Genomic DNA, 12,218 nt, shown 5'->3' with positions numbered 1-12,218 from the left:
GCTTTAGTTGTCATTTTAAAACTGTCCTTTACAGACTGATGGGTGTGACTGTCAACCATTTGTTGCAGGGTAAAAATGAAGCCATCAGAAGAGGGGCTAATGGGGTGCCAGGATCAACCCAAGAGAAGTAACTTTTGCTAGGTCATGCCTCCAGGTGGGTTCCTATACCGCTGATGAGGTCACCAGAGGGCCATTTCCCTCTGAAAACGTAGTGGGTAAAAGTATATGTGTAGACGTCAGAGCAGTCATGTGATACATTTAATATTCTAAGTTTTATAGCTGGGTCTTCAAATAAAACTTTTCTAAAATGTTCTTCAATGGTCTGAAAAGCAAATGGGGCTCCAGAAGAGGGGTTCCTCTTGTTGGACCCGCTTCTCCCTTCTCCCGACTCCCCTCATTGTAAGAGTCATTAGGATGCTTAATCAGGGGCATCTATTGGTCAAAGAAAAAAGACACCGGCTTCATGAATTGAAACAGGGAGGCTATTCAGTTAGCGATGTTTCTGAGACATCTCTGTTGCTTACCCTCAAAGGACCTGAACAGCAACCCAGGCTTTTTCAGAGTATGATTAACCAGAAGAGCTAAGAACAGACTGGATGTGCGTGTTCATTCTATTTTCAGAACCAAGCGCTCTGCATCTTCACAAATTGCTGATGAGCACAAGTAATTTTAGTTCAGATCTCCACTGGTGAGTTTTCTTTCTTTGGACATCACAAATATTGCATTACTACCCGAAAAGGACTTTGAAGACATCCTGAGAGCTCTTTGAAGTTTGTGTTAGGGCCTTGAGTATCCCTGTGACTCAGGGACATAAGGGATTGAGGTAGTCTCCACTGTCCTGGAAAGCGGTGGCGGGCATGGCTTCTGATCCAGTGCTTGGGGGTCTCCATTCAGGCCTAAGCATAGGGACGGCCCACACGGGGCATGCTCCCGCTCTGTGCTCCATGTCACAGAAGGTGCACATTCTTTGGGTGCAAAACCTGCTTTCGTCCATGAGCATCAGCCTTCCAAAGCCTGGACTGGCTTGTGTGAGCACCCTGACCCTGTGTCTAGGGAAAGAGCCACAGGAAACAGATGAAGCCATCGGACTTTCATGCAGCCCATGGGATGCACGCGGGGTCCCATCCCCACCTGAGGCTCTTCCCTCATCACCTCCCAGGAGAAAGCAGCATCAACAATTATTGGACCGTCTAGCCTCCTTGGAAATCTTAATTGGTGTTGGCTCATCCCTTGCAAATGCTAACATCCCACCTTCAGCATCAATTCAGTGACTTCATGGTACAAAACCCTCTTGATTTAAAGTGAGTGCTTGGCATGCATTCTAAGAGCCATCCTTGAGGCGTCGTGATGGAAAAGCAAATGTGGAAACGATGAAAGGCAGTCACGACTCTGTGATGTAAAAGCACCAACAAGCAGACAGAGAAACTGTCTAGAAGCCAGAATGGGAAAGCTCCCAACAGCTTATGCTTTCAACCCACATGGTAGAAAAGAGGGGCAATTCTTCGAAAGCACGCAGAATGGGCTCACAAGGGCAAGAACGCTGTGCTTTTTTTCAGCTCAAATTTGGCAGAAATTCTTCCAACTTAATCTAAAAAAGAGTACTATTATAACAGACGTGGCGAGAGCACTACAAGTATGAGTGACAGAATCATCAAATTAATAAAGATGTGTTAGTGAGACACTTAAATGGTACATTCTCCAGTTGGACATTTCAATTTTGATATTACTCAAAACAGAGGCACAACAGATGATGCCGCTGAATCTGGGGTGGGGAGGGGACTGGGGGCATCTTACGCTAAATAAAATAAGGAAAGACAGGGAAGCAGCCCAGGATAGTAGGGAAATCCAGGTGTGGGGGTCAAGCAGGTGTAAATTCAGAAACAGAGAAGCTATACCATCTTGCTGAGACTCAGTTTCCCCCTTGGATAATAGAACTTACCATGCAGAGCTGTCCTGAAAACAGGAGATACTATGAAAAGCCCTCACCCATGGCCATTCAATAAATGGCAGCTACTCTTGTTACTGGTAAGCTAGTATTATGGGATGTAAACAAGATGGTATCATAAATGAAGGTGAAAAGAAGTGTTGTACACTTGGGGTGCAAAGGACAAAGGGTTGGAGAAGCTGGGGGCTGGCATGAGGGGAGTGGCTGATGCCCCAAACGAAAGTCATTCACTCTCTAAACAAGATAAGATGACCTGGGCGTCCTCTGCAGCTCTGGGTCCTGCAGCCTCGGGCCAGTTCCCATCCTCAAGTAATCCAGTGAATCCATGGGCTGCCTTCCCAGCCCACACACTTTAACATAAGTGTCAGCAACCTCGATTCCCTGAGCAACTACCAGGTGCAAATGTTTGCCTAATACCTGGCACAAAGGGTTAAAGCCCGACGTGAGTGGACATTTATATAATCCCAATAGTAAAAGAATCAAAGGGGCAGGGACGGGTCCAAATTCCCTAATTGTAAAATCAGACCTAGAAATGCAGTTCATGCTTGTTCATGTTTGACAGGTCAAGACCACAAAGTCCAGCAGGAATGTGAAGGTGAACAAGCACACACGCAGAGCTCAAGGCCAAAGTCAAAACTGATGCTCAGGGCAGGAGCTAGGTGAGGCTGGACACTAACTCCAGTGATGCTAAAATTGCTTGGAGCATTTCTAGTTCTTTCTGTGGAACTTCTTTGGACTACTTTTTTTAATAACATTTTCAGGGGTGCAACTTTTACTTCTTTAAGGGTAAATTTAATTGTCACAATCAGAAAACACTTAGAGCCCAGCCTGTCAAGTCTGGATAATAGTATTGGGATAAAAACAAGGTTAGTGGTTCAGAAGCAATGAGACTGATTTTCTTGTGCTGTTAATTTACCTGTCCTTGCCCAGCTACCCGACTCACCCCAGTGCTGATCGCCAGGTCCCACCTGCTCCTCCTCCTACAGCCTGCAGTTCACACTGATGCTGTTTGATCAACAGATATTCCTGGCTTTCCACCATCCAGACACATGGCAGGGTTGCACTTCCCCAGCTCATTTAGCTGGGTGAAGCCATGTGACATGTTTTACAAACTCAGGAGTTATGAGTGGAACAAGGGTGGGAGAGTTCATTACTGACAAGAGAACTTTTAGACTTCTCTTTCCCTCTGCGGGGACCAGATTTGTTTGAAATGGTGGCTAACCCATCCATCTGGTACCCTGACTGACTAGGATGAACAGAACCCTCCAACTCTTGATCCAACTCTCAACAAATATGTAGCATGAATAAGAAGTGAATCTTTGTTGTCTTATGCACCTGAGATCTGGGAGCTATTTGTTACTGCAGCATAACCTGGGTTATCCTGACTACTACAGTGAGAAGCAGTTCCAGTTCCTCAGTGTCTCATTGGGATTCAAAGTGAGCACTGTCTGCTTTTTCCAGGCATGAGGGTACCAACATCCTCCTACTGTTCTTTGTATTGGACCACTTAGAACAAAACAGCCTCTGAACCATAAGAGGAACTTCAGAATCACTCTGAAAGGTGGCAGGGTTTATGACTATATAACTCTTAAAAGAGACTACCTTGAAAGATTGCATTTATTTGTAAACATTAAATCTTGTTTGTTACCGCAATAAGGTATCATTAGACCCCTATCAGAATGGCTAAAATAAAAAATAGTGAAAGTATCAAATGCTGGCAAGGATACAGAGAAACTGGATCACTCATGCATCGCTTGAGAGAACACAAAGTGTTACAGCCCCTAGGAACAAGAGTGAAGAAATTCTTTACAAAACTAAATACGTGCTTACTATATACAACCCAGTGATTTCACTATTAGGCATTCATCTCAGAGAAACAAAACCATGTTCAACAAAAACCTATGTATGAATGTTGATAGCAGCCTTATTTATCATTGCCAAAAACTGGAAACAACCCAGTGTCCTTCAATGGGCGAATATTTAAACTATGGTATATCTCTACCATGAAATACTGCTCAGCAAGAAAAAGGAACAAAGGATTGATACATGCAACAACTTGGATGGGTCTCAATGGAATTACACTGAATGAAAGAAAAAGCTATCATCTATCTATATACACACACACATATATATACAGCATTTTTGAAAGGACAAAAATTACAGAGTCAGAGAACAGGTGAGTGGTGGCCAGGAGTTAGGGAAGGTGGGAAACAGAGAGGTGGCCGTGGCTTTAGAGGGTAGGATGAGGAATCCTGGTCATGGTACTGTTCTGTATCGTGACTGCGGTAACTGTCACGGGGACCTACACGTGTGATGAGATCGCACAGAACTACGTACACAGCGACACGTACATCTGAATAAGGTCAATGAATTTCAACAATGTCCTGGTGGTCATATTGAACTACAGTTACTTAAGATGCTACCACTGGGGAAAACTGGATGAAGGATAGATGGTCTCTGTATGAATCTACAATCACCACACTAAAAAGGTATTTAAAAATCTAAACTGGTTTAAAAAAAAAACCTATCTTTATTCTCTATCCTCTTATCCTGATTTCTCTTATTTTCTTTAAGAACTTAAACCACCAAACATCACATGTGTTTATCTGTTTGTTTTTTTGCCTCCCCTGCTGATAGGTAAGCTGTATATGGGTAAAGATTGTCTTACTTCTCTTCCTGGTGACAGAGCGTTCCTAGCACATAGTTGATGCTCAGTACATTTTCGTGGAATAAGTGAATGCACGTGAATTATGGAATGAGTGAATGACAGTCACAGAACAAGTGAATGCATATGAAACGTGGAATGAATGCATGAATGTGCTTTCACTGCAGCACTTCCAACATTTCTGAAAGCTCTAAAACTTAAATATAACAACTCGGTCAACATTTTGCACATTTTCTAACTCCAGGAGTCACGGCTCTCAGCACAGAACTATTTCTTTTATATGGACGGAACTGTAACTCATCTTCCCAAGAACACAGTGCCTGCTTTGCTTTCAGCCTGCAGAGATTCTGCCCTCCCCAGCAGAGGTGAAAGTATGAACCGAACTAGATAATTACGGACAAGAACACATTTCAGCTTGGACACCATTTGGCAACCATAAATTCTGGGTCAGCTTCACAGACGCTTTGTAAACTCAAGAAAAAAAAAAAACCTAACAGTAGTAAAATAAAAGTGCTCTAGCTGAACCATGTATCATAAATTGAAATTAAATAATTACACCTTTTTTTTTTTGGCCACATGCCTTACCTCAGTGAAGCTGAGTTTATTCTAAGGAGCCAATTAAATGACCATCAAGGCCAAGCCGAGGCCAGGAACTTGAAGTGAATTGTGAACCAAACAAAAGAACAAATTGTACTAATCTGCTGGATCTGAAACCAAACCTTATAGGAACTGTTTACTGAAATGAGAACCAGCTAAAGTTTGAGTGTACTTTCCAAACACACCTGATGATTCAGTCTAATCGAGAAACTGAACCCATGTAGATTTAAAAGCTTTTGAACGGGCTCAAAAACCCACATTGCAAAACAAATCCCAGACCAAACTCAAATGAAACTAATAGCTCTTTAGAGTGGCTTGCTGAAGGAAGACACAATAGAAATGTGATGACAAACACTGTTTTCAAAGTCAACACTATAAAAGGGTGAGTCTTAAAACAATTCAGCCTCCATTATTTTTCCAGTGGAGACTACGGTCCTTCTGATAGGTGTGTTTTGTGAGGAGGAAGGAGGAAGTTAGGGGCTCAGAATTACGATGGAAAAGGAAAGGACTGAGGGCAGATGAGGGGAGTGGCTCCTTGCAGATAGGAAACCAATCGTTTCTTGAGACTTCGTTTTAGTACCAGGAAGAGACCGAGTACCCTGGACCCTGAATCGGAGTGGCAGGTGCATTACCTGTGGAGAGCTGGGTGGGAAGGGGGTTCATTTCCTTGTCCACCATCTTCTGGTACAAAGCCCTCAGGCTAAAAGGCTCCACCGTGAAAGGCAGGGTCCCCGTCAGCATGGCATACATGTTCACACCTCTGAAAAGAGAGACACCAGAGCGTGAGACCAGAATCCCCGGGAGAGGATGACAAAGAGGCCACGGACCTGGCCCAGCGGCAGCCCTGTCGCTTTCGCATCCCCCTCAATACACCTTCTCCGTCAGTTTCTAGAATCCTCAGCTCTGCCTTGAAACAGCAAATGCGAAAGGCATGGGCGAACTGTGAGGACCTGGACGATGGCTGTAAGAGGGGTTTATCCAGAGCTACCCACCCACTTCAGGAGGGGAAACTATGTCCCTTCCAGAAGGAAGTCCAGGCCAAACGATGTGAAAAAATACCTGGGGGACGACAGGAACCTTGAATAAAATTAGTTCTGCCACGATGTGGTTTTCCAAGTGTGGTTTACAAAGCAGAGCCTGGAGGAGGCCAGACCAAATATTCAGGGCAAGACCCTGCACGGAGGGGCAAGTCACAGCCTGGCCAGCCTGCCTGGTTTCCACGCCGCCCTTTGAAACAAGTCTTATACCCCAAGCCGGTGTTTGGCTCTTGCGTTGAATTCTGTTTGGACCTGTAACTAGAGAAATTCCTTTGTGAGGGGTCGGGGAGGGGGAGGGAAGGGGGAGGGGAGGGGTCTCCTTCTCGCTCTTATGCTTTTATAGCATTGTTTACTGTGAGTTTCTGCTACGTAGCCCCTGCTCAGTATCTCAGATGTGGTCAAAAGACCTTCCAAATGGGCTTAACTGCTTACGTCCAAAGCCAAACTAGAGAACAGCAACATCTCTTGGAGTATTTTTATTTTCCCTATGTGCAAACCTACTATCATTTTGATGCGATTTCCTGATGGGGATGAAACGCCTTGCCTGCCTAGAGGCCTCAAGTGCTCAAAGTACCCAAGGGAATCTGTTTTAAAAACAGGCAACAGGATCTCCAGTCAAAGCAAATCCCAAGACAGGTTGAAATGAAGATCCCTGGGGCCCCACTGCACTGAGGTGCCTCCGAACCACAGTGCTCTGGATAAGGACAGGTCCGGAGCCCCCCAGCTCCAGCCAGAAATCCTTCTCAAATTGCAGACATCCACTGAGACCTAGTTTCTGCTCTGCAAGTCACAGTTGAGTTGGAGAGACAGACACCTCCACATTCATTCCACAAATGCTTTTGGGCTGGCTCTTGGCCCCAGGCAGTGGTACAGATGTTGGCCTTGCGGAGGGAGGACCAGAAAAGGACTCGTCATCTTGGACTTAGAGTGGGGTGAAGGGACAGTCACAAGCAAACAAATAAATAAACACAAGCCTTTCAAGCAGTGAGTGCAGAGAGGGTAAGAAAACGCTCTGGCTGCTCTTGACCCCAGAGGAGTTCAATTAAGGGAGAGAGAGGACCGTAGTAAGTACGTGAGGATGGGTGGCCTCTCGGGGGTAAGTATATGTGTGTGAGCGTATCTGTCTTTGGCTGGCTGGATATGAGGATAAACTGTGTAGACCAAGCATAGAAGATAAGAATGGACGGAACACAGGCAGAGCTGCTTAGAGCAGCATTTCCCTGTGTGTGCCTCATGGAACCCGTTCCCTAGGGCAAGAACAGACTGGGGGGGGATAAAAGTTCTACAGCCAGATAATGTGGGGAGCAGTCATATGGCATTAAGGGGAGGAAAGGGGCTCAGGACAGGGAGCAGGAGACTGTGGCAGTAGATTAGCACGTTGAGAATAAAGTCCTAGCGGGAGGGGAGGTGTACAGTGGAAAGAGAAAGGCAAATATGCAATGGAGACATTTGAAGGGGACGAGGCAGGATGCAAAGGCAGAAAGCAGGACGACGATGGTGACGAAGTCGAGGAGGCTGAGAGGGGAGCCAGTTTGGGGGGCAGAGGGAGGGGGTTCGGGGGAGGTGGCATGTTTGAGAACCTACGGTGCAGTGCGGCACTGTGGGTGTGTCTGAGGCAGAGCCAAGCATCCCTGCTTCCGTCAGCCCTGGTGAGTGACAGAGGGCAAGCTAAGAGGGCCTCCGAACTGTATCACTTTTGCATTCGAAGGGGTCTTGGACACATGGCTCTTATGGCTGGAAACCCCGTGGGACACCCCACAGGGTTGTTGCTGGAAGACCCTTGAAGAGCCTCGGGGTCAAGCTCCCTAAGGCTGCCACTCAGGGCAACTTGACGCACACAAAGGGGCTTCCGAATACTAAGCCAAAGTCTGTAACTTCCACCCACTGGCTGTGGACACGACCAGTCAGCCGGTCCCTGCTCACCTCTGTGTGCCTTAATCCTGGCTCCAGCACGCTCACCCGAAGCTGAAGCACTTAAATAATATCGTTTTTCCCACAAGTGAGTGTTTTATGATACTCAGTGATTCTCCCCCTGAGGCCCTTGGACACAACCTCAGGGGCTCAGCAGTCCCACTTTTTTTTTAATAATTTTTTTTAATTGTAAGGTTTTTTTGGGGGGGGTAATCAGGTTTTTGTGTGTGTGTGTGTTTTTTTAATGGCAGTACTGGGGATTGAACCCAGGACTTCTGCATGCTAGGCACACACTCTACCGCTGAGCTATACCCTCCCGCTCTGCAGCCCCACTTTTGATTTTCTCTTGGGGACACACTAAAACACTTGACAAAGCCCAACAAGGGACATCAGACGGCCACTATACTCCTCAGACATCCTCCACTGTGCACACTTGATTTCATTTCATTTCACCTGCTTTTTGCATTTGTGTCTTACCAACACACACTTTTTGCTAAAATATATCAACTTGATTCTCACAGGCTAATGAGAAAGGATCAGGGGCAGACTTAATTTGTCAGTGGCATTCCTGTATTTCTATCTGTGGGAAGGAAAGCCTCCTGATGATCTGAAGAGCGCAGTGGTTCCCAAAGCGTGGTCCTTTGACCAGGAGCAGAAGCAGCATCTAGGGACTTGTTAGAAATGCAAATTCTTGGGCCCCACACCTTCTGAATCAGACGCTCTGGGGCGGGGTGGGGGGGCCTCCCTGCAGGTGCTTTGGAAGCACACTCAAGGCTGAGAGCCACTGGGATAGTGAAAAGTGGTGAGTGAGCTGGGCCTGAGCTGCTCAAAGAGCCTGTGCCCAGCGTGAGACTCGGACTCAGACTGCATACAGCAATTCAGCTCCCGCGGACAGCAGCCATGACATTTAATGGATGTTGCTACTTTGACTATTTGAGGGTCCTTTTTCATCTTGGTTAGATTTAACTTGTAAATTAGCTTTGGTTTTTCATTTGTACAGGACCCTAAATAAAAGGAGTTTAATTTTACATTTATGCCCAAGAAGTAAAATTTAAATAAAAATGAGAAGTCAACATGAGGGGTTACCAAGAATGCTCTTCCTTTACAAGAAGAGTGGATGATACTCAAGTTTGACGAATGCTGCCCTATTACCTTTCCTATTTTCCTTTATCTTTAGGGATGCTGAGCATCCTGTTACAGGTGGGGTGCCTAAAATAATGCAGGATGCTACAGGAGGTGGGGTGTTATGGTAATAGGGCAGGGATCCAACTGAAGGAGTTTGGCAAATGTAATATGGGAACAGAGGACCAACTCTAAAATCTTTATGAAGTTTCTTTCTTCAAAGAGTTCTTAAGACATTAAACTGCGTGTCTTCTTGTCACCCCTAGCTACAAAAGATGACAAAAATCTCCTCCAGTTACCGCCCCTCTCTGCTACCTGGTGGTGACCACAGATCAAGGAAAAGGATGCTTGTCTTAAAGACAGTGCTGGTGAACTCTGTGGTCAGACCAGGATCGAGCAAGTGGTTTTTATAGGCGTTCTAACTGATTATTTTACCAAACTCCCTCCAGATTTCCATTTCTCTTGGAGGAATTTATCATCAACAGAAACATCCCATATCTGTAAGGAGGACACAGCTCTTTCATCCGGCGTCTCTCATCTATAAAATGCGGTTAATAACCACACCTGCTTCTTAGGTTGTATGCAGGTCAAATGAGCTAAGCCACAGAAAATGCTGAATGCTATGCCTGGCAAGAATTGAGTGCCTGATAAATGTGATCTGTTGTTTCATCACAAAACTTTCAAAAACAAGAGATAAAAAGCTGCAATTACATTTGTACCCTATTGCCAAAGAATAACGGAAACCTACATTAATAGTCACACAACCACAGGAGATTTTAAAAGGGAAACCAGATTGAGCATCTCAATTCCCCGCTCCGGGAGTTTTCATTACACGTTTCATATCTGGATAAAGAGAAATCTAGTCCCTTTGACATTTCGCAAGTATGTGAGAATACCAAGGGGAAATGTGGAATGCAGCTTATAAACCTCCGTAATCCTGTAGAATTAGTAGGAGTTTCAAAACACGTTCAGAATTTCCTGATGTGTCTTTTGAAACATGGCCCAGGGGCTTTCGAGCTTCTCCACGGCAGACGTGGGGCCCTCAAGAACCACAGATAGTTTTAAAGAAAGTGATGAGATGGCAACAAGCAAATATAATTCAGGGCTTTCCAAGCAGGAAGAAATAAGGGTGAGTCACTGATGGATGGAAGCAAATCCAAGGAGACTGGCCAGGTGGAATACTCCGAGGTCAAAAGAGAAAGAAAAGCTGATGCTGGAAGAAGAGAGAAAGGGGCTCCGGAAACGTAGATGTGGAATCTTTGGGATTAAATCAGGAGCCAAGTTGGGGTCCTGATATTTAGTTGGATACACAAAAATAATCCTTGGAGGAAAAGCCGGGGTATCACTCGGCATCTCTGAAAGGAAAGACATGGAAACACAGCTCCCTGGAGAAGTCAGCCAGCAACTTTAACAAGACGCAAGGGACAAAGCAACTGACAGAGGTGTGGTGTCAGGGGAGGGTGTGAATACTGGTTCTCAGGGGGCTGGCGGGCAGCCCAGTCTATACCAGCGTGCAGCTGAGAGAGCCTTCAGCCAACATACCTTGTTTCTGCGTGATTCTTCAAGAAACTGCCTTGGAAAAATTAAAAACAGCTCTCTGCCAAAAGGCAATATCCTTCCATCTTTCAGTATCAACTTTCAGTACAACTTCCGCTTTAACATCTTAAAAGCAGAGTGGGAACAGATCCACCCGTTTGGAAAATCTCAAACTTCACGACTTCCCCGTTAAATGGTCTGTGTTCAGCAAGAATTTATTTTCTTGTGGATTTTAAGACTTCCCCACCCCGACTCCTTTCTTCCTTTCCCCCTTCTGTTTTAAATGCACATGCTAGCAACAAAAACAAAAAGCAAACAACAACAACAACAACAACAAAAGTCTTGGATTTTATAACTGAAAAATCTCAGAAGCTAAAGAAATCTTCTCTTTTAAAAGTCAGAAGCCCTAAAGGACCTAAAAGAAGCCATCAGGCTCCTCTTTCTGCCTCCTTCTCCTGCTAGCTTTCATTTTAAGGGGGTGTGAATGGAGAGGAGGCGCTATTTTGCCATATTTTGCCCTTGGAAGTAGCTGATGGTGTCTGGTACAGAGGACTGAGGACTGGAACAGATTCTCCCACCCTCCCTCCTGAATGCTTAGGCCTATATGGGGATAGAAGGGCTGGAAACAAGATGGTGCCCTCGGCCAACTTGTCTACCCAAAGGGACAGCGCTGGGACAGAGGCTTTTCTCACAAAGTGAAAACAGACCCAGTGATCGCAGGAAGGTGGTCTGGGCATATCAGTACGACATTCCACTAAGCACCAGGACTTCACACAAACGCTTCCGTCACCTCACACATCCACACGAGACCAAAGAGCAGCTTTGGTGGAAAAAATGTTGCATTCTCAATCCTTCCGGGATAGAATTCTCAATTCCTGTTTTCCTTATCCTTAGAGACTCACCAAAGTTCTCAAAAGACCATTGTAATGTTCTGAAAATTAAGTTAATTTTGATTCTTTTCGTTTAAAAAGTACATCTGCATTAAAGTTCTTTTTTTAATTAGCATACATGCCACTCTGAGGACAAGTCAGTTAGCAATAAAAAAAGGTTCGCTGCACCAGAATGAACATTTTATTTTTGTGTCTGAAATTTCAAAACTCATTAGAGATAGAGATATTTCATTCACACGGACTAAGGGAAAGAAGTGAATGAATGTAAAAACATTCATATATGATTCCAAATATGAAAACAATGACCACTGAAAATAATGGGAAACCCTCAGGATAGCAGGTGCCATTTTCCATTTCCTGATTCACTAGATGAGGAGGGTCTTGGGGGCCCCATTTGTGGGGAGGAGCTTTCTTTAGCAAGGTTTCCTTGAATGACAAGCTGGTTTTCTTCCTAAGTCAGTCTCGGAAGTCTTGAAGAAAGGCCCATTTGTCTGCCAAGGTCCAAAAAAAATTTC

General features: G+C 45.1%; 1 protein-coding gene across 2 annotated transcripts in view; it reads right to left on the bottom strand.

Moving 5' to 3' along the window:
* HUNK (hormonally up-regulated Neu-associated kinase) overlaps positions 1-12,218 on the bottom strand; it is a 101,528-nt gene that overhangs the window by 25,426 nt on the left and 63,884 nt on the right. For both annotated transcript variants that reach the window (XM_072968471.1, XM_072968481.1), the window contains exon 5: positions 5,840-5,967. In XM_072968471.1, coding sequence (XP_072824572.1) covers positions 5,840-5,967 — 128 coding nt within the window. The remainder of the gene's footprint in view (positions 1-5,839; positions 5,968-12,218) is intronic.

This window comes from Vicugna pacos, chromosome 1 (assembly GCF_048564905.1).
Source record: "Vicugna pacos chromosome 1, VicPac4, whole genome shotgun sequence".
Taxonomy (NCBI): domain Eukaryota; kingdom Metazoa; phylum Chordata; class Mammalia; order Artiodactyla; family Camelidae; genus Vicugna; species Vicugna pacos.
This window is presented reverse-complemented; position numbering and strand designations above follow the sequence as displayed.